Below are 21,077 nucleotides of genomic sequence, written 5' to 3'. Positions count from 1 at the left end.
TTAACCAATCAAAGCAAAGCCAAACCAAACGCGAAATATCTTCGACGTTCAATTGAAAACCGCTAAACCAATTTGGAGCGCTTCGCATTTGACAAAAATTCTGGAAATTCCGGGTGGGTGAGGAATCGAATGGAACAGAAATTTTCCGCAATAAAATTTTGGGTATACCTCGCGAAGTTCAAGTTCTAACGTTCCGGACAATTCCATACTCCTATTCCATTTGTACGGCTCCAGTTCATCCGACGAAAGTTGACTGCCATTTCGGTTTACGTAGAAAATTCGTGATTTGAACTGGTTTGTTTTCAAATCGGTTGCGATTAACCGTAAAATACCGTTTCATTCGCCACCTAAATTTTTCGAAACTTTAAACCGGAACGTTTGGTTGAATGAAAAGCGCCCTTGGTTTTGCGTTTCCTGATTTATAGTTCACACGTCAGTCGTGTTCGAAAATCGCAGTAAATGAGGTAAGTAACCCCCAGGCAACAAGCAATACACATTTAAACTTTCCACGTGTGAAACAAGCACAAGAAAATAAGGCATACGCAAGTGCAGTAACGCTGGGGGAGATCTGGATCCAGATTAGTGTACTAATTGTTATTAGTACACTAATCTGGACTGTATTCGATAAAAGTGAAGTGCGGTGTACAATGTAAGCAAAGGTTTGGTAATCAAAAGGAAGTAAAAATCAACGATAAAATCGAACGACATTTCTGAGTCATTCACCGACAGTTTACAACCTCGTTCCCACGGTCTCTCCTCCACACGCTCCCTAGGACGTGAAGAGGAGAGACCCTGGGAACGAGGTTGGACAGTTTGAACTTCCGAGGAAAGGGGTCTGATGACGACTCCGAAACGCGGTTCGATTTTATCGATCATTTTTACTTGCTGATGTACAATATAGCACGCAGCTCTTTAGAACCTACAAAAAAAATGAACGCTGAAATCCTTCTGTTCCGATTATACGCTCTCCCGAATATAAGCCCATGGACGGCTTACCTGTTTTAAAGTGTTTAAAGCGCAAGGTAATTATTTGAAAATGGCCTATGTTTGCAAATTTACGGTTTTCAATTGGTGTATTGTAGAACCCGGGCCATTCTCGACCCCAGAAGCTCCCAGAGCTCTTCCCTTTTGCGCATGACTGATAGACTTGCGCAGTGAACCAAAGTCTTTGGGGTCAAGAACCAGCTGACCAAAGTGGTCACGTGGCTGACATGTGCGAAGAAGCCAAGCAACCAAACAGAACTGGAAGTGAATACACAAAACTGGAGCCAATCACAGTAAGAAACTTGCAAGCAGTTCAGATTGATTTTGCATTTGCCCTCTTGGGAGGGAGGTGTCACTGGTTTCTAGTCAACCACAACTTAGCAAAACCAAAGCAAAACAACTGGGCTGAGTTGCTCGAAGCATGGTTAGCGCTAACCATTGGTTAAGAGGTAGTAAAACCTATAGGTTGTCATGGTATTTAACCCGGGTTAGCGCTAACCATGCTTCGAGCAACTGGGCCCAGCACGTTAGTTTCTAGACTAGATAGAAACTGGAAATCTGCGACTGTTTAAATGAATCCGTGTAACACACTCCAACTAATCAAAGACGTTTGTTCAGTTGGAAATGCAAATTGAATCGCGTGATTTTTCCAGATTGCCCGTTCTCCCTTACGTCAGCGTTTCAGCGTTTTTGTTTTGTATTGTTCGTTTTTCAATTGTTTTTGTTTTGTTTTTTGTCTTTTTGTAACAACCTTGCGTGGGATGCACAAAGCGCTAAAAGGGTGGCTAGACGCTCGTGAGCCTCCCACGTATAACAGCAAAAAGGAACATTCAAATAAACCCCTTACCCAGTGGACACCTTTAAAACACAGGGACCAAACACCAGGGTTTCTCAGGTTGTCGAAACGCCAGTCTTTCAACTGCTAAAGGCACCGTCGGCCATCACACAGACGGCTACAAAATTCGCACAACAAGCTGTAGACACCTCTGACTAGACAAGCTTAAGATGCAATATCCATAAAACGGAAACAATTATCAAGACTACAACCCTTTTACTTTTCTTATTGAAATGTCCCCTTATAATACATGTTTATATTAATTTTAATGCGTTCAATAATAATGCCCACGCAACTCAGTTGCACTGAAGCCTTGAGGGGTACTGAATACTGCTCTGACTTTGATTCTGTTAGATGAACCATTAGAGGAGAAGAGCTGCAGTTTCGTATCTTAATTCTGTACTAGGTGGTTCTAGCATTTCGATCAGAGGATTAAATCATGCGTGATTATTGAATTGCCGTAAGCTATTGACACACTCAGGATATTGCATGATGTTGTTTATAACGTTGTACAAAGTGGTTAAAAATATGGCCTTTGAATAAAATCGTAAAGCATGACCATTCACTCTTTCCTGTGTCGTTCACAATACATTTTGCAGTAGGTCTGCAAGAGAGACTATTCAATTTCTATCATGTTGTACCAGCACAGCCATAAGTTAGCCATGGCTTTTAACTGCACTGAATGTTTCTGAATTTTGAGTATGAAACACTCAAGTGAAAGCTTTGAAAAACTATCGCCCACAGCTTTTGCAGGAAGGAAGTTTGACGTACGTCCGCGCTTACTTGTAGCCAGGGCGGATATCCGCCCTGGTCGTAGCTTGTGCAATGCGCCATCAGATGAGTCGTCATGGTAACATGCAGAATCCGATTTCCTTTGAGCGGACCGGCTATCCTTGAGCAGGCGATTGGTCAGTTGCTATGCACATTTTTCTTTCTGCTTCTTTTATTCGTCTCCATCCCCGTTCTTATCTTTAGCGAGGTATATAATGCTCAAAGACCAATTATGCGTTTTCAGTTACTAATAATGCCAATATTTCTAGTCTTATTTTGTGCTTTCGGCAATTTCTCGCAAGCGCGTGTTTGCAAGCGGCTATCGAAAGTAGCCCGCACTTGAAAAGTAGTCAAGCATATTGCTTTGTAAAGACCCGTTTGCGATAACTCAGGAGTTTTCAACATTTTTGAGACTTATGCAAATTTGCAGTCGGGGCATCTCAGAAACGTACAGCGAAATCGCACTGAAATCGCAGCTCGTTTGCACGTGCGATTTGAAGTCGCAGAATTGCGCTGAGCGAAGTGCAACAAAACTGTTGCAACAGAAATTGCACGCGAATATGGGTCTTAAAAATGCACCAGGCATATTTTCTTGCAATTTGCAACGCAACATCGTTAAGGCCTGTTTCACTGTTCACAAATGCGATTTTTGATGAAACTGATTACTCTTGACGTCCTTCACTGCAACTTTTCTCGAGCAAGGCTGCGACTTCAAATCGCACGTATAATGCGCACAGGCTACTGATGCGATTTCAGATATGGCGACACGTTTTCTTTGCGAATTCGAAATTGTGCGAATTTTATCAAGTTTCAAACATTTGCGAAAACCCTTCACAAGTCTTGCGAGCAGAGGGTAGTTTTGGACGAAATTGCTCCTGTAATGTCCGTACTGGTTGCAACTTTGACTCCCAACCAGGCTCCCAACGAATAAAAAAATGGCGTTGCGTGTTGCGGCAAAAGTCGACTCGCAACGTTGCGAGAAAACGTTACAGCTCTGCAACTCGTGTCGGCACAAAGATTTTGTCTTTGTTGCGTTACAATTTCAGGAATTTGGAGGGAAAATGTTGCCTCTTGTTCGGCTAGGGCCGCGCGCGGGCGCGTTCCATTCAGCCAAACGTTTCGAAAAATTTAGGCTGTTCCAGGCTCCTAGAGAGACGCGCGAAGAGAGACGCACGAAGGGGAGAGCGAGGAGACTAGCAAAATTTAGCTGCCGAACGCAACAGTTAGGTCCGTTGGGACAATCGACCACAATCATGCGAGGTGTACCCAAAATTCCGAAATTTTATCACGGAAAATTTCATTTCCAATCGATTCGTCACCCGAAATTTCTCGGACGTTTTGGTTGAATGGGAAGCGCCTTTGGCTTAGCCGGTCGGTTTGATTTGGTGTTCTTTTATCTGCAATCTGACATGACTAGACCACGCTTCCGATGTTTCAGAGATGTTATTCAAAATTGTCCACACGAACCAAAATTATTGGAAATGGTTTATCGTGTTTACCCCAATTCCAGAGATAACGCAAGAATGTTGAATCGCCGGAAAATGATAATAATAAAAAAACATTCAAGTTTTTTGTAAGCTTCCGGGGTTTTGATGATGATTATTATTTTTAACTGTAACTGTATCAACTGTCTCATGTGGCCCGTTTCTCGAAAGTCCCGGTAACTTACCGGGCCCGATAAGAATATTTTGATATGTTTTTTCGCTGATTACACAGTGATTACAGAAATGGTTCGTGGCCAATGTTGCCATGGAACTGTAAGATTTAAAAATTTAGTATCCAAAGCTAACAAAAATTGACTTCTTTTTAGAAACATTTATCACCAAAGACACTTACCGGGCCCGGTAAGTTCCCGGGACTTTCGAGAAACGGGCCCCATGCATGGTCTCTAAACTGGGAGTTTTATGCATGAGGAAGCCTCGTGTTTTCTCCCAGGCTTCCTCACCACTTTCTCTATAATCTTTTTTCTTCTGGTCGTATTTTGTTTTTGAAACGTGTGTATGTGGTGAAATAAATAAAATAAATGGAAAATATTAAAATTTGGTATCAGAAATCCTAACTGTTTTTCATGTTTTTGTTCATCCTTTATCTCCTATTTGTAACTTAAAGATTTGAATAATTATGTGTATTAGTTTTAATTCATTTTCTTATATTGAGAATTGGTTGATTATCGACATTATCTTCATCGCTATCTCTGAAGATTGTCAAAACATCATGAAAAGTAAATGATTAATACGTTGAAGGAATTACTCTGTCAGTTGACCCTGCGCGTCGGCTCATGTGTTTTTCAAGCCCTGCACGGATATCATTTCACAATCGATGTACGGTACGAACACAGTGCATCGATTTTGATTATTTACCACTGCTAGGTTGCTTTTGTGTACTGCGGGCTTTGGAAATGTTCACGTTGTAGTTATTTGCTAGCCGTACACGGAATCATCGCATGTCTCCGAGCGGGTGTGTTTACAGCTCACGAATTTGAGGGCTCGCTAAGTTTCCTTGTGGTCGATCAACATCATGAAGGATTTGGTGGTATGTACAGTTTTTAGCTTTGAATCTTAGCTTAGAATTGTGTTCTTTTTCACTTCTGCTTTGCTGCTTCAAAAGCTTTTCTAATAGTTACAAGCTACTGATCGTTTTGAACTCTAAGCGAGCTGTAAGCTGCACGCATGTCGCGCGCTGCATAACGACATTCGCGTGTTTGTTCACAAGAATTTTATTCGCAAATTATCCGGGAAATTATATGCATAATACAGGGCTCCTACTTGAAAACCGGCTCTGTTCATCTCCGTCGGGGAATATACCGATCCGTTTTATTCTCTATTGTCTTTGGTTAAAATCCTCACAAAGATTTTGGGTAGAGAACCAGAGATCGGGAAATTTTGACTTCAAAATTCAACTTCTGTATGTATTTGCGTAACTGTCTTACGAGTGCTCTGATACCGGCTGCTAACAGACGGTTTGTAAAGCATACGCCGCTAAACCTGACATAAAAACGTCGAAGAAAGCTTGCTGTCGCTAATTTTTGTCGAGAATTTCAATCCACCTTTTTATAACCTTTATCCGAGTATTATGTGTATGTCACATGCCCCTGCACCACCCCATATTTTGTTTTTTGAAGCGTGTCGGCTGGGAAACGGCGGAGGTTTCCTTACGGGAGAGGGGAGGGGGGATTTTTGCGCAGAAGCTCCTATCATAAATCATAATGTTGCTTGGCTGCGAGAAACATTTTTGGATTTTGGTCGTTACGAGAAGAAAAGATGTAAATAAAATCTAAAAGTACAATTCCCAAGACAAGCCCGTTGCCTAAAGGTTGTTTAGACGAAGGTCTTTGTAAATTATAATTCCCAGGTATTTTATTTAGCGCTAGTATAACCAAATTAAATGGACAAAGGCCCCGGAATATGGTAACCGTTTCGCGTATTTTATTCTATCTCATGATTTTCCGTTTGGCAGCGAAATTTAACTCAGAATTCAGAACGAGACGGAAAGACAGACATTAAGTAAACAAACTGCATATCATTTAACAACTTTTACCAATTAAAAAAATGTTAACTTATATTTTCCATTAAGGGAAGTTAAGAGGAACTTTAGAAAGCTTGTTGAACATCCGACCAAATATAAATGAACATGTTACTAGTATTAAACGTGGCCAACATAGCCTCCGGCATTTAACTTTCTAAATATTATTTTCATGGATAACGTGAAGTCATTTGGCTTTTTGCAAGCGTCTCGCGTGTCGCGCGTGTGTACCACGACATTAGAGCATGCGTAGTTTTTATCTAGACCCACCGAGGCGTTGTGTGTTGCATTCAAGGCTATCCTTGCTTGTGGCCCGAGCAAAGACCTTGTTCCAAGGCGGTTTCGCCTTTTTATACAGCTACAAAATCCTGTAGCACTGGAGTTGATTTAAGCCTGACCCTCATCCTGTTTTGAGTATTGTGTTAAAAAATGAAGGAGAAAGACAAAACGGGCACAACTTTGAATCAGGTAAGCTAATGGCGCGTGTGGTGCTTTGATCAGCATCCGATAACCTTTTTACAGTTTTCAGCTCTGTCTTTGCTCTGTTTTAGTATTTTGCTGCACGGTGCGAGCGAAATGTGTACTATATTTGCTGTCGAAGTAACCAAACTAGTTTTTGTTGTTTCTATAAACTTCGCTCGGAGTCCTATTTTGTTATTTCTTCACAACCATTGTCGTGTCACGCACAATTCGTATCGAATCGGCGTCGCTTTGATTTGAACTTGCTTGCTTCCTTCCTCGAGTCGTGTCGTGATGGCGTTGTAAAGCTACGCTGCCTTGTTATGGAAAAGCTTCAAAATTTAAAATTAAATCGTCTTCAAATCCCTTTTAAGAGCAACTGCTGTTTTCGCACACGTTTTTCCGAAATTGAATGCGACCGCCGGGAGCTTCCTTCGTATTTTCTGGTCTTTTCTCGCGTGTAAAAACACATTGGTCTCGATCTTTTCCTTCTCTCCTTTTCAGGTAATATAAACCATATTTCTTGGTCACAGGCTTGTGTGGTTTGAATTTTTCATTCCGTATTCAATAATTTAGTCTGTTGTTTGAACAAGTCGTGTGTGTATAAAGATTGTAGCAGTGAAGGGAGCATTTGTGACAACAAATGCGAATAATTTGCAATTGAGCTGTGCAAGATTGTGTGCGTTTGTGTGTGACTGGTGAACAACAAATTCTCTTGCATTTCAAACAACAGGTCAGCGATGCTTTTTAAAAAATACCGTCCTGCAAGCAATTTGAATTTCGTTACCGTTTTGGTCGTGTTTGACTTTGAAAATGCGCATATAATTAGTACAGCATCGAATCGCTCTGGAGCTTGCTATGATTAAGTGGGGGCGTGCAAGATTAGGTGTGAATCTACCACACCTTTTACTGCGCAAACGGCCGGAAACTTTTGTTTGGTTAATTACAGCCCTCGCTTTTTTCGTGAGCAAATCTAAAATCTCAACCTGGTGAATTTCACGGCTGCAATGTACAAATCCACTTAACAAGTCGCAGACGAATGCTACAGAACTGTATGGTTGTTATCTTCAAGGTTATCTAGTAATCCGAGCAATAACTTGCGTGATCCAGTTATGATACTTGAAAGCTTCAAGAAAAACCTTTCATTTGATAATCGATGCAATCATTTTCAAGCGAGAAATGGTCTTGAACCATGTGCTTTTGCTTTCCTACTGTGCGCAAGGCTAAAAGGCATTTTCAAGGCTGTTGGAATACTTTCGAACACTTGATCGAGATTAAAAATGGGTTTAGCTTATACGCTTGGGTACTCATTCTAGTAAACTTTGATCGGTGATAGACAATACCACCAACCATGAATTTAATAATCGCCTCTTAAGCCGTTTATTCACCTCAAATACATGTCTTTTACGTTTCTTCTCCGCGGTATCAATTTCGTGTCTGAAATCAACATCGAACGTTCCTTGTGCTAGCAGTTTGTCACGCAAATTATTTAGTCGTTGTGCGTTAGGTATCTACACTGTCCAACTTGTTTACTTGTTTCTAGAGCTGACTGTTTTCTCTAATTTTAAAACAAACGTCGCTTATTTTCTTTTAATTTTCATTGTTATGATACTACTCAATTTATCATTCGAGGAAATTTTAATCATCCCTCCGTAAGAGATGCCGCCAGGTTTTGAGTCCAAACATTGATTGAAAAGTCTTAGTACGTTTGAGTTTGTTTTTTCAACATTCCTTCGTTGAATATTTCTCTTTAACAGCTTGTGTGCAGAAAGTTATTATTCATAATTTGTCCATGATCAGTATAAAAAACTCTCAAAGACATTAGCATTAATTTGCTAATGCGTGTTGAAAATTTAAAATCTGCTTCTTTGCTCTTAACATGCAAGTGATAGGTTATTCTTAGAAAACTCTTTTCAAATTCAGAATTGAAATGTGGAACAAAGAGTGCTGGGATAAATAACATTAAACCAGAACGCAATGATTGCATTGTTACGATCCTTGCTACCTGTATTTAGCTTGAGGGGAAAAATAACTCTTGGAACAAAAAAATCAAGTTGAAAATTTCCTAATGATTCCTAAGTTTTGTGTTTCTTGAAATCAGTTAGTCATGTTCCGGACAGTATGTATCCCATAGAGGTTACACCTTAAGAAATTATGTGCGTAGTTGGAATTTAACAGTTTTGTTTACACGCTCACATTTCTGTTGATCAGGAATGATATGAGTCAAATTTATTTGCTAGCTGTTTGCAAGATATTTAATTTAAGATTATTGATTTTGAGTTTGATTTCTTCTTGTGTTTTGCATCCCATTTTCTTCTGCTCTGTATAGTATATATATCCTCTGTTGGTGATTTCTTAGTGAATTTCTGCAAAAATATAAAGTAACATTCTTTTTCTGTTATTGATTAATGAAGAATGAAGGGAGAGGTCAGTCAAATAAGATTTGTCATGTTTTAATGTGACGTTGAGTTGGATGTGTTCAAATTTTGACTTTATAGTCGAATATTAATACATACTTCTCCAAATCCTTTTCCTCATAAAAGTGTGAAAAGTCAAAATTAGGGAAAGTTGTAGTTTTTAAAATAAGATAGGACCATCTGAAAACAACAAAATAATTTGCTATTGGCTTCCTTTGTAATGATTTCATCCACAGACTCAGACGCTTCAGCCGCGTCACATAGCATAATCAACAGTTCCTCAGGAAAGTGCATGAACCATTCAATAACTTTTATTTCAATGGACACACTTTAGGATCCTGTCCACCTTGTGCAGCGTAATGAACAGCAAACAGGAAAGTTCTGCTCAGCAGCTTTCATTTGAATGGTCACACTTTAGAATAACATCCACAGGCTTAAAAGTTAGAACCACCTTGTACATCACAATAAACAGCACCACATGAAAGTACTGCTTAGTAGCCTTCATTTGAATGGTCACACTTTTGTTTTTATCCAGAATCAAAAGATAGAACCACCTTATAAAGCATAACAAACAACACCACAGGAAAGTTCTGCTCAGTAGCTTTCATTTGAATGATCGCACTTTAGAATATTCAATTCCATGATCACCTTCACCATCTGCAGTGAAATCAACATTACCACAGTAAAGAACTATCCAGTAGCTTTCATTTGAATTGCCACACTTCATAATTTTGTCTTCAGTGTTAAATTTTGAGCCACCTTGTGTGGTGATTGAAAATTAAAATTTGAGTAATACAGTAAGTACGAAATAATATTAAAACAGGCTGTCATCAACATGAAGGCAGTATTAGTTGATAACTTGTGGTGTGTAAATTACACAATTTTTCCCCTCTGTTGTTTCTCTGATAAAAATCTTCTCTTCGTTTTTTTCATAAAATGTTTGGATGATATCTGGTGATATTTTTGCAACCAATTTTCCTGACAGCTGTTGTGCATTTTTTTTATCAGGTCGATGTTGCATTTTTGAGGGCTGCGAGAGCTGGGAACCTTGAAAAGGTTCGCAATTTCCTAAATGAAGAAGGAGATATTCACACCTGCAATGCTGTGAGTAACAAGGCTTTGTTTTGTTGTTGACTTTCTTGTGGCATCAAAGTTTGAAATTTGACCATTTTGTTTTGCTTTGTGCGCTGTTTTTTTTTTTTTTTTTTTTGCAAATTAATTAAAAGTTAACACCTGCGTTTCTGCACCTCTTATTGGAAGCTGGGATCAGGTTGCTTTATCATCGTCATCATGATTCACTATTGTCACTCATACCTATCACAAGGTTCCAGATATGAAAGGGGACGAAATTAAAAAAATACACTTGAACCAGGAACTTAAATGGTAGTTAAAAACCTTGGTAGGTTTGGAAAGATTCACATCAATTAGCTCCTTGCAAGCACAGTATGGGTGGTGGCATTACAATAATTTTTTAAACACAGAATTAATTAAAAGGAAAAGCTGAGTTCATGAATATATTCACCTTTGGAGATTTGGAGAGACTCACATCAATTAGCTCCTTGCAGTAGCACAGTATGGGGCCAGCATGACAATAATTTTTTTCAATTCAGAATTATTAAAGGGAAAAGCTGAGTTCATGATTGAATAGATTCACCATGATGAATTTAGTAAAAATGCAAAGTTTTGTTGAGGGCTGCTTCAAGCACAAGGAAATATAGAAACTTGTTTGAATTTTTACAAAGAAGTGTCGTCTATGTCTGGCAAGCTACCATTGCCTGTATGTCATATGTTTCTTTGTAAAAAGTCCAATTTTTAACTCTTGAATGCCTGCATGCACTATGAACGAGTTATCGTAAACGTGGAGTAAACGTTACTCGGTTGGTTGGTTGATTTGTCGTAAACTTTCATGCATGCGCAGTAAACAAGAACTTTATTATATATAATGTGGGGAAATGTCACTCGGTCGCTGGTCGTACACTTTCAAATGTGGCGTACTCTCACTGCCCACTTTTGGTTCTTTCCTCCTTCAATTATAAAAATTCACCTTTTTGGAGTTCAAAATTAAAAGAAATAGACTTAAGGACACCTGCCGATGTATATAGTCTTCGTATGTTTATGTTTTGGTTCACGAGAATTCAGTGAGAATTGCGCACTGTTGAATGCTGAGCAGAGTGAGATTGTCGTCCAAGTCAACAGGGATTTCGCACAAAATGGAAACAGAAAATATGATGGGGAAACGTCTGGGGGTGTTCCTTGCTCATTTGTATATTCTTCTTTGGCAGTCAGAAGTTATTTGGCTGTTAAAATTATTGCACCACAGGTGCTCGATTGTTAGCCATCCTAAACAATTAATAAATGCAATGATTAATCAGTGCTCGAAATAAGCGGTCGTCCGGTCGTCCGAGACGACCAAAAAGTTTACTGGGCAACCAATTTTTAGTAAAATTAAGAGGCTGGTTGCCCGGGGAAAAAAACAACGGACAACCCAGCCAAGAATAGAAAATAAATGAACCATAAACAGCACGCGACTTACGCGACGGTTTTGTTTTGTCAATGTCCGATAGTGTGAAGTTAATAATAATAAATTTTCCTTAGCTAAGCGTTTTCCTGTGTTTTGGATATCTGTAAATTTTACAAGACATTGCCAGGTACGAAAATGTAAGGGACAAACGCAAAGTTTCATGGCTGGTGCTGATCAAGATCAAAGACGCATTTTGAATATGCCACAAATTAAACCCAGACTTCCGCGAAAACCATTGCCGCACACTAAGAGCTATGGGATTAGTTCAAGCTTGACTGCCATGTGATTGCATCTCAAGCTCTACACGGCGTGTAATCGTTACCATAATTGTTCTCAAATTCTGATTTCGGTTTTGATTTTTTATGTCTTCAATTAGCAGAACAGAATACAAGTGTTTTCTTTCACAGAGTGGAAATGTGGCGTTTTTTGACTGGTGTAAAGCCGCCTCCTCAAAAGAAAGCTAAATTGAGCGAGACATGCAGATGCATGGTACAAGAAAGAAAAGAGAAAACGAGAACCACAGCATACATGGAAAGACAAGTGACCTTAGTTGCAGTTCACATCAAATGGCACGATGATTTACAATTATTGTGTTGACGCAAAAATTTTTTTCTAACGGGCAACCAATGATTTATCAGGGCAACCAAATTCACGGGTTTGGTCGCCCGGGTTTTGAAATAGGGACAACCTGGATTTTTTTTTTAATTTCGAGCACTGATCAATCACTGCATAGGAAGTTGAGCACGTGTGGTGTAGTGGCATGGTGTATGGGCTTTGAAGCTGAAGGGTTGGTGAGGGTCCCGGTTCGAAACCTCGTACATGTCAAAGACAAAATCTTTTTTTTTTTCTTTGCCTTTTAAAGCCAACCACTCCAAAGGCACCAAAGAATTTTCAATTTTACGGTTACCACTATTCACTTCTGCATTCATGAGTTGGCTCACCAGAGCCTTTGATTTAGATTTTACATTTCCTTAAGTTTATATCAGATCTCTAAAAAACTCCACTTCTATTTACTTTGTCAATGTATCTTTTAGAATGGCCTGAATGCACTGCATTTGTCATCTAAAGAGGGCCATGTAGAAGTTGTGCAAGAGCTTCTCAAACGTGGAGCAGGAGTGAACTTTACCACCAAGAAAGGAAACACAGCTCTGCACATTGCTTCATTGGCTGGACAGAAACCTGCTGTGGAAGTACTGTTAGAATCTGGGGCATCTGTTAACTCCAAAGCTCAAGTATGTGATATTCAAGAACTACTTATTAATTATTATAAGTAACTATTATTACGCGGTATGCCCTGAGGGGCATAGCGTGTCTAAAAGCGGGTCAATTTTTTTCCCTTCGTCGTAGCCACAAATCTGCACATTAATTTATTCATTAAACTCTCCCCTCTCCTAGTCGGGAGGTATTGTTCTGATTGTCTTGAACAAAAGCAGGCCAATCAAAATCCATTCTTGTCACGTATATCGTGAGGGAGGGGATCCACTCACCCCTACCTGTGTGACGTCAATGCATCATTTGATTTATTCATTCCGGATTAAATTTGTGGCTGCCATATTGTTAACATGTTGTGGACTCAAGTGTGCCGTTTTCAAACGGAAAATTAACTATTTTGAAGCGGTAAATCAAAAGAATAACTTCTGAGAAGCACCTATATTTAAAATGGTGGAAATTGGTTAGTTCTTGGCGAAGGAATCGTGCTTTGTTTGACAGCTTTATACCAAGATGGGAGACTGAGAAAGGTCATTGATAAGCTTACGTTTTCGTAATGGAATTTCCGAAATTTCCGGAATTTCCAGTAAAACCATAGGTAGCGTAACACAAGGGAAACAACATAACGCGATCTTCGTGACTCAAACTATTCCATTAGCAAGGATGGTTTTATTAATCTGCTAAGCATACAACTGGAACAAATGAATCAGTCACAGCATCACGCGTGAATGCCAGTATAGGCATCTTGTTATGTCACAGTTGCTTTGAAATGGCTGTAGAATCAACCTGTTTTATAAAAACCTATGATCGTGGGCAAGATTTCCGTCTTTATCACAAAATGAAGCTGAAATTAGTGGTAAAACATTGGAACAATGGTTCCTGAAGGAATTAAAGGTCAAATGCAAAAACTCTGGTGAATCTGAGCTAAAACAAAAAAGTGATCTAAAATGCACTATAATAATATTATTATTAAACATCAGTCACCAGTATTCACTGAGCCTTTCCAATTTGTTCAACTTGTTCAATGTGGCTGACCTATCCTGGAACAGAACAGGTGTGAACGGCATTCAAGTTGGGACAAAGATTGAAAAATTTTCTGTCATGACCACGCATTCTCCACAAAATCTTTAATTTGATTTTGGTTGGCATTTCATGTTGTTGTCTTGCTGGGTATGGCAAAGGAATGTACCAAAATTTATGTAGTTTATGCAAGGCTAGTCGCTTTTCTCATTAAATCGTATTGTTTTGTGACGTTCTTGTTGCCATTTTTGCATTAGCCTAATGTATTTAACTCCCTATTAATGATACTGTATTACTTTGTGCTATAGAATGGTTTTACTCCACTGTATATGGCTGCCCAGGAGGGACATTTTGATGTTGTAAGAACACTTCTTAGTAAAGGAGCCAACCAACAGTGTACTACTGAGGTAAGTGTGTGTTCCTAAGTACTAGACAAGTGTAAGTTTTTTAAGATAAATAATAAAAATTGGGCCTTTGTCTTAAGGCAACCAACCACCTTGAATAATCAATTAATTCATCCATCTACATGTACCATCAGTCAGTCAGTCAGTCAGTCAGTCAGTCAGTAAGTCAGAATTTGCTCTGTTGAATAAACCAAACATTTGTTTCCACTCCCCCACCAACAGCACCACAGGTTGTTTAAAAACTAACCGCCTTATCAGTCAGTCAGTCAGGATTTGCTGTGATGAAGGACTAAATGCTTTAAACATCAGCACTCAAATCGCTTTGTTGTGGTCAAATTGCGTGACAAAATCAAGCATTTGTTTCCTCTCCACCACCAATGCAGTCCCTCATTTTCTTGAGAAACTAATCCCCCTCATCAGTCAGTCAGTCACTCAATCAATTATCCACAAGTTATTAAGGAAAATATATACTACTTGTAACAAAGTTAAATGCTTGTGCATTGGTGGCTTTATTAATCGATTCCACTGTAGTGGAGTCTCTGTTTACCATTCAACTAAACATTTGCTTGTGCGGATGTGCCAAATACTGTTGATATTACATGGTGAAAATATCATCTGATTGTGTTGCTGATCTGCACAAGTCCACAGCAACTGAAGATGTCTTTCTTGTTACATTTGCAGGATGGTTTTACTCCAATTGATGTGGCAGTTCAACAAGGACATGAAAAAGTTGTTGCTGCTCTTTTACACCATGATTCTAGGGTAACATTAATATTTGTTTCTAATAATTTACTTCTTATCAAGTTGTAAATATTATAAAATAATGTACATTAAAGGGGAAGTATCACATGAATTTGATGTTATTTCAAAACCCAAAGATGTTAGTCTATCAACAGAAACAAAGAAACAACAATAATTTATTATTGTTGAGTTATGTTATAATATCACCTTAGTGGAATAAAACTATTGATTAGTGGCTCTGGCTAGAGACAGAGTAGGTGGGAATGGATTGAAACTTGAAAAATGTTTGGCTAAGGTTTTTCAAGTTCTTGCATTTTTGTTTCCAAAATGCGCTAGAACAGATCACTAGTTGTTCCTTTCAAGAATTGAGTTGATTTCTTTCCTCTCGTTGTTCTAGAATTATTTTGTAGCTAATTGAAGGTCTTATTATTTTCATCATTTTCAACAAAAAACCCCATGACACTTCTTTCAGTTCATTATTTCTTATCAGGTGGCAAGATGAATTTTTTTATTGATTTTAGTTGCCCCTTGCCTACCAAACATTTAAAATATGGGTCATCTTTCCTCCTTCAGTTGATTTTTTTTAGCGGGGGGGGGGGGGGGGGGCAGCATTTATCTCTACCCCCGTGAATTTTGTCAAAGTGTCAGCCATCTGAAGTCATTTTTTTTTTTTTTTTTACAGAAAGGCTATCGTTCTCTCCACACCGCAGCCAGAAAGGACTTTGCCAAGGCAGCCAAGCTGTTACTTCAGAAAGACCACAAGCCTGATGTTGAAGCACCAGTAAGATCATTTGATCATTTGCCTTGTTGTTTATAATTCTGAAAGTCTTTTCCCAGCTAGTAGTTTGCCATTTTCAACCGTTTTATGAGCAACTTGTTGCTAATAACTCTCAAGAGTTCTACTCTACTTCCTTGAGTGTGTTCCATGTCTCCAGGGCCGTACATAGCACAGGGGGCAAAGGGAGCAGCTGCCCCTGCCGAGAAAACTCAATTTTTTTGTAACATAGTGTTTGAGTTTGCTGAGCTATTTCTTGTAGCTATATTGCTCCGAAATCACACGAAAATCGACTAATTTGACTGAAAAAAATCTTCCTTCAATGTAAATTCCAAACAGTTAAAGGTCTTAGAGGCAACTTTCTGTGTCTGTGTGTAGGGGTGGAAACAAAAACGTCCAACTAGAAACCCTGTCTGTCCTGTGAGGGGTGTCAGTGCGGAGTTTGCCCCCTCAGCCAAAAAATCCTACGCACGGCCCTGGTCTCATTACAGTTTCTCAGAGTTGCAGGCCATCTGGAGGAAAAATTATTGCATTAAATTAGGGATGTAAAGTTTTGCAAAAGACTGATATAAAAATTATATCGTTTTTTTTTTTTTTTGTAAAACTTTATTATTAGGCCAGAGTAACCACAAAAGGTTAATTGGTGAAGCAATAAAAAAAAAAAAATGTTCTTCCTTGTTGATGCTTGTCCCTTTGGAGAAATCATATTCTGGGTACCAATTTAGATCTAAAAAAGAGCTATTTTGCCAATGTTAAGATCTTCTTTTCCCGCGTAGTCATAAACCACACAAAATTACAGTGTACCTTTAAATTCCATGTATTAGGCACTGTCCTTAATCAAGCAAATTTGCTGTCATTTCAAAACCCAAAAATGTTTGTCTGTCAGCAGAAACAAAGAAATAATTGTCAAGTTTGTTATAAATTATCACCCCAGGGCAATAAAATTGCTGATTAGTGCCTCTGGCCAGAGACAGAGTAGGTCAGTATGGATTGAAACTTGAAAAATGTTATGCCAATGTTTTTCAAGTTCTTGCATTTTTGTATCCAAAATGTGCTGGAACAGATCACGAGTTGTTCCTTTCAAGAATTGAGTTGATTTCTTTCCTCTCGTCATTCTAGAATTATTTGCAGGTGATTGAAGGTCTTATTTCATCATTTTTAACAAAAGATACCAAAAACCCCAGGATACTTCCCCTTTAAGAAATCAGAGTTTCCTGGATCATCCCAAGATGCGCAGAACTTATGCACAGCAGCTTAAAGAGGCACCGTCCTTAAGTTTAGTTCTGATCCTGTCTCCAAACGTGCAGTTGACCTAAATGCAACATTTTTTATCTGATTCAGGCACTGCAGATACAAAATAACGCCTTAAGATCAAGTAAAACATTTCTGTTTGTTTGTAGAATGGCTTTACTCCGCTTCACATTGCTGCAAAGTATGGTAATCTCAATGTCGCTGGAGTGCTGATTCAGCATGGAGCCTCTATTGACTACAAGACCAAGGTACGTATCAAAATTTAAAAGTTTATTTGCCTTGCCAGAATAATAGGGAATGTCTGGCCAATACTTTGCTTGTCTTGAGGCTCTACTTAATATTCATTTTTAAAGTTGGAAAAGTGGTCACCAGTAATGTCATTTTGTGTCGTTAAAACAGGATTCCTTCTTTTTTCCACAGAATTATGTGATTGCACCACTCCATGTTGCATCTAAGTATGGCAACCTTAATATTGTGACTCTGTTGGTAGAGAAAGGCTCCAAGGTTGACATACCCAACAAGGCAAGTTTTGTTATTTACTGGTGTGATTTATCACTGCAAAACTTCACATTATGTGGTAGTTTTGTTACTGCATCAGCTGCTACCATTTATAGTAAAAACATTCAATACAACTGATTTCCTTTTGTTAGCTGAAGCAAGCTCTTATGTTTTTCATCAGGATATTTAAATTTAATTTTACTGGAAAGTCTGGAAGGAGCAGTACACCTTTGTTTTGTTTCTGGTGTATACATTGTCAGATGAATAAAAGCCTCACTTAAACTGTTTTAATTGAAGCAGAAGGCTTTCGTGTTGAAGGTTCCAAAAAAAAATATTGTTAGTGCTTGGGTATTAAACTTACCCACAAGAAGATGAACTTTTGTCAAATGCATTTCTAAGTAAGAAACTTACCCACAAGAAGATGAACTTTTGTTGAATGTATTTCTTGTTCCACAGGATGGCTTGACTCCCCTTCACTGTGCGGCAAGAGATGGACATGATGCTGTGGTGGAATATCTTGTTAATAAGAAAGCTTCTATAACAGCAAGAACCAAGGTAGGTTTGTCCATGGATCTACTCTTCCATTCCCAGTAATAAGCAACATAAAACATAAAAAGTTATAATTTCTCATAACTTGCAGAAGAGAATACATTGTTAAACAGAAAGCTGTGTTGTATACAATTTACATGACTTATCTTTGTGACCATTGCCTTGAATTAATTCTTATAGCATCCCTGCTTACTGTTGTGTTGATATTTCCAAGGGAAATTAAGTTGTTGGTAAGAGTGCCATTTGGCACATAATGCCATAACTCTGTCAGTATTTGACAGATTTCTATGAATTTTTGACAACAAGATGGTCTTGTGAAGATCTACTCATTAAAAGGATAAAAACATAACCCCCTTGTATATGTGATATGGTTGACCACCCCTATAACTTTTCAACTTTTTCCCCCTAGAAGTTGTGGGTCTTAAGACATCTCTCACATAAATGAAGATGTTGAGACCTGCAAAATAAGCTATAGTTTAGGGGTATACCTAATATACACAACGATTGGGGCATTTTTGAAGTTTTAAATTTTTGGGTTTTAAGGTAATTTATCTCAGAGCCATAACTTTGCTTATTGATTAATTATATCAGTTATGAAATACACTCATGAGTAGCTTTAAAATGGTATATCATACATGGACATTGAGTTTGTAGTCTTGGATCTGGAGAAAATGTCGTTTTGCTTTAGGGGTTAAAGGGTTAATCCCTTAACCCCTAATATCAAAGAACAAATTCTCCTATCTTGTTCCCATACTTTTGTTATAATAGTACTGAGGAGAAGTTATTAAAATATGAAGAAAATTCATCTTGGGTGATCATATCCTTTATTCTCATGCCCTCGGAGGTTGAATAAGCAATGATATTACAAGGAGAAATTTGATGCTGATCACTGTTACACGCTGGGCTTAAAGGGTTAAGGGGCTTGAGGGTTTAAAGGAGTTAAACACCATGAGTTAACTAGGAGAATTTATCTTCTCAATCTTACGACTAAAAGGATTCATTCAGAATGATTAATTTTTATTTGTCTTGAAAGTTGAACTTTGTTGCTCTTTTTTTTCAGCATGGGCTTACACCTCTGCATATGTCTTGCCAAGGGAATCACACCAGCACATCTGGCCTGCTAATCGACAGCAAGGCACCAGTCAATGCTGTGGCTACAGTAAGAACACATGAACAACTGTAAACATAAGAACACTCAATCAACTGAAACAAGTGAATTTTCATTAATAAACACTTGATCAGAACACTTGATCAATAAGAACACATGATCAGCTTTCCATGATAAAAAATCACATAATCACGCAAAAAAAATTGACACAGTCCCTTTCTGCACCCGGTCACTCAAATGTTTTGTTTTTGTTTAAGTTCTCATCTTCTGAAGTTCTACCTAAATCTACTTTAATTATTGTTGGTTCCTTGGCTTAAGCTTTTGGTATCATTGACTTTGTTTTGAGTTGGGCAGCATTTATATTATTCTTAATTAAATTATTCACTTTTCATGTCATATAATAAAGAAATATGATACAGTGTACCGATAACTGCTTTGATGGAATACAGAATGAGTTAGCCATAAAAATTAAACCAAGCCACATCTCTACATCTCTTTTCTACCCTGCCCTCTGTGAAGCTCATGTGCTTAACTTTGATTCCTCAAACTGCTAAGCTTAAGTAAACCCAAATCTAAATTTGTACAAAGTACAACTTGGTCCTTTTTGCAAAATGCGGATGGTTTGTACAGTATATTTTTTTCCCTAGTACTGATTTTCAAGTTATCTCTGGTTTTGTTTCTTTGAAATTTTGATTTCTCGTTGAGTTAGTGCAACAAAACTAAATTCTGTGTTGTTCTTTTCAAAGAATGGTCTGACACCTCTTCACATAGCCGCACATTATGGTCATGTGGACATTGCTGAGTTGTTGCTTAATCGTGGAGCTGATACAGACGCAAGAGCCAGGGTAAGCTTCTTACGCAGTAACCTACAACGCATTTCTTTTCAAAAGAGCAGAAGTAGAGAGCACAGGATAGAGCATAGAAGTGAAATAAACAAACGCTCTTTCTTGTGTGCATGCTCTTGGAACCCAGGTAATAGCTATGTTTTGTAGTGTTCACAGACATCAAAAGATATGCTTAATTTGACTGTTTTTTCACAACTCTGTTATTTCACATGACATAAATGTGATCAATTGCTTCAGTGAAGCTTTATAATATCATTCTTTTTTACTTGTTTTCCTCATTATTTTAATGTTTAAGTTTAATTTGTAAGTGTTTGTTTCTTGGATCAACCAAAAAATTGAAGAAAACACGGAGATAATGAGTAACCTTAACACACAATAATATTGCAGTGTCATCCTTCAAACAACTAAGGACAAAAACCCAGTCTGCCACAGCTTATCCTTGGAATTTGGATGTGTGCTTAGCACTTGTAACATAATGGGAAAGCCCAGAAGAAGGTCAAGAGATGGGGACCAGAAATCTAAAAATTTTTCATTCATGCTCTCCCACTCTCAATCATTTCCCCCCCCCCCCCCCCCAAATGGGCAAAATTCACCCTCCTCCCTCAATTTCCCCCAAAATTGACCAGTTACCTGTGATTTCTGGATAAAAAATAAATTTTGCAACAGATTGGGTAAAAGAGGCATAAAAATGCACCAAGGAATTGTAGCATGGATTAGAAAAACGGATTTTGGGAAAATTTGGATTTAAGATCAAAAGTTGATTTTATCCGGGAGATTTGGTGATCCATGGGAGAGTTGGCGCATATGAAGCTATATATGTAAAATTTCTGTTAATGAAACAATTTAATGTTGCATCGTGTTTTGATTTTTCCCTTTCAGTTCATGTAGATCATTAATTTTATCTTTTGTTTGCAGGTAGATTTTCGATTACACGTACATGGCTCACCTGTAACAATTAATTTTTTTTATTAAGTAAACTCTGTTTAGCTATTTCATATTAAATGCAGAATAATTTCTAAGGCTTTTTCTGAATGATGAAAACACTGTTAATTAAATGCCAGTTTTTCTAATCAGCTGCTGTCGCTGAAGCAATATTAATAAAATGTTCACACCAACTATTATATAATCATAGCCAATCCCAGTCTTTGATGATAATATTGTAAGCTGC

The 21,077-nt window shown here is 38.2% G+C and overlaps 1 protein-coding gene across 2 annotated transcripts in view; it reads left to right on the top strand.

The window, feature by feature from the left end:
- Positions 1-4,874: 4,874 nt before the first annotated feature.
- LOC146480856 (uncharacterized) overlaps positions 4,875-21,077 on the top strand; it is a 41,031-nt gene continuing 24,828 nt past the window's right edge. Inside the window, exons 1-11 of one of the 2 annotated variants that reach the window (XM_085109207.1) lie at positions 4,875-5,122; positions 9,997-10,092; positions 12,544-12,741; positions 14,047-14,145; positions 14,824-14,904; positions 15,566-15,664; positions 17,059-17,157; positions 17,330-17,431; positions 17,864-17,962; positions 19,017-19,115; positions 19,811-19,909. In XM_085109207.1, the coding sequence (XP_084965333.1) occupies positions 5,108-5,122; positions 9,997-10,092; positions 12,544-12,741; positions 14,047-14,145; positions 14,824-14,904; positions 15,566-15,664; positions 17,059-17,157; positions 17,330-17,431; positions 17,864-17,962; positions 19,017-19,115; positions 19,811-19,909 (1,086 nt within the window). In that variant the 5' untranslated portion in view covers positions 4,875-5,107. Of the gene's footprint in view, positions 5,123-6,373; positions 6,581-9,996; positions 10,093-12,543; positions 12,742-14,046; positions 14,146-14,823; positions 14,905-15,565; positions 15,665-17,058; positions 17,158-17,329; positions 17,432-17,863; positions 17,963-19,016; positions 19,116-19,810; positions 19,910-21,077 lie in introns of those variants that run through there. The other variant, XM_085109206.1, reaches the window with a different exon arrangement.

The sequence above is a fragment of the Pavona decussata genome, unplaced genomic scaffold (genome assembly GCF_977016875.1).
Source record: "Pavona decussata unplaced genomic scaffold, jaPavDecu1.1 SCAFFOLD_52, whole genome shotgun sequence".
In the NCBI taxonomy this organism is placed as follows: domain Eukaryota; kingdom Metazoa; phylum Cnidaria; class Anthozoa; order Scleractinia; family Agariciidae; genus Pavona; species Pavona decussata.
Note: the sequence above shows the minus strand (reverse complement) of the source record. Positions and strands in the feature narration are given on the sequence as shown.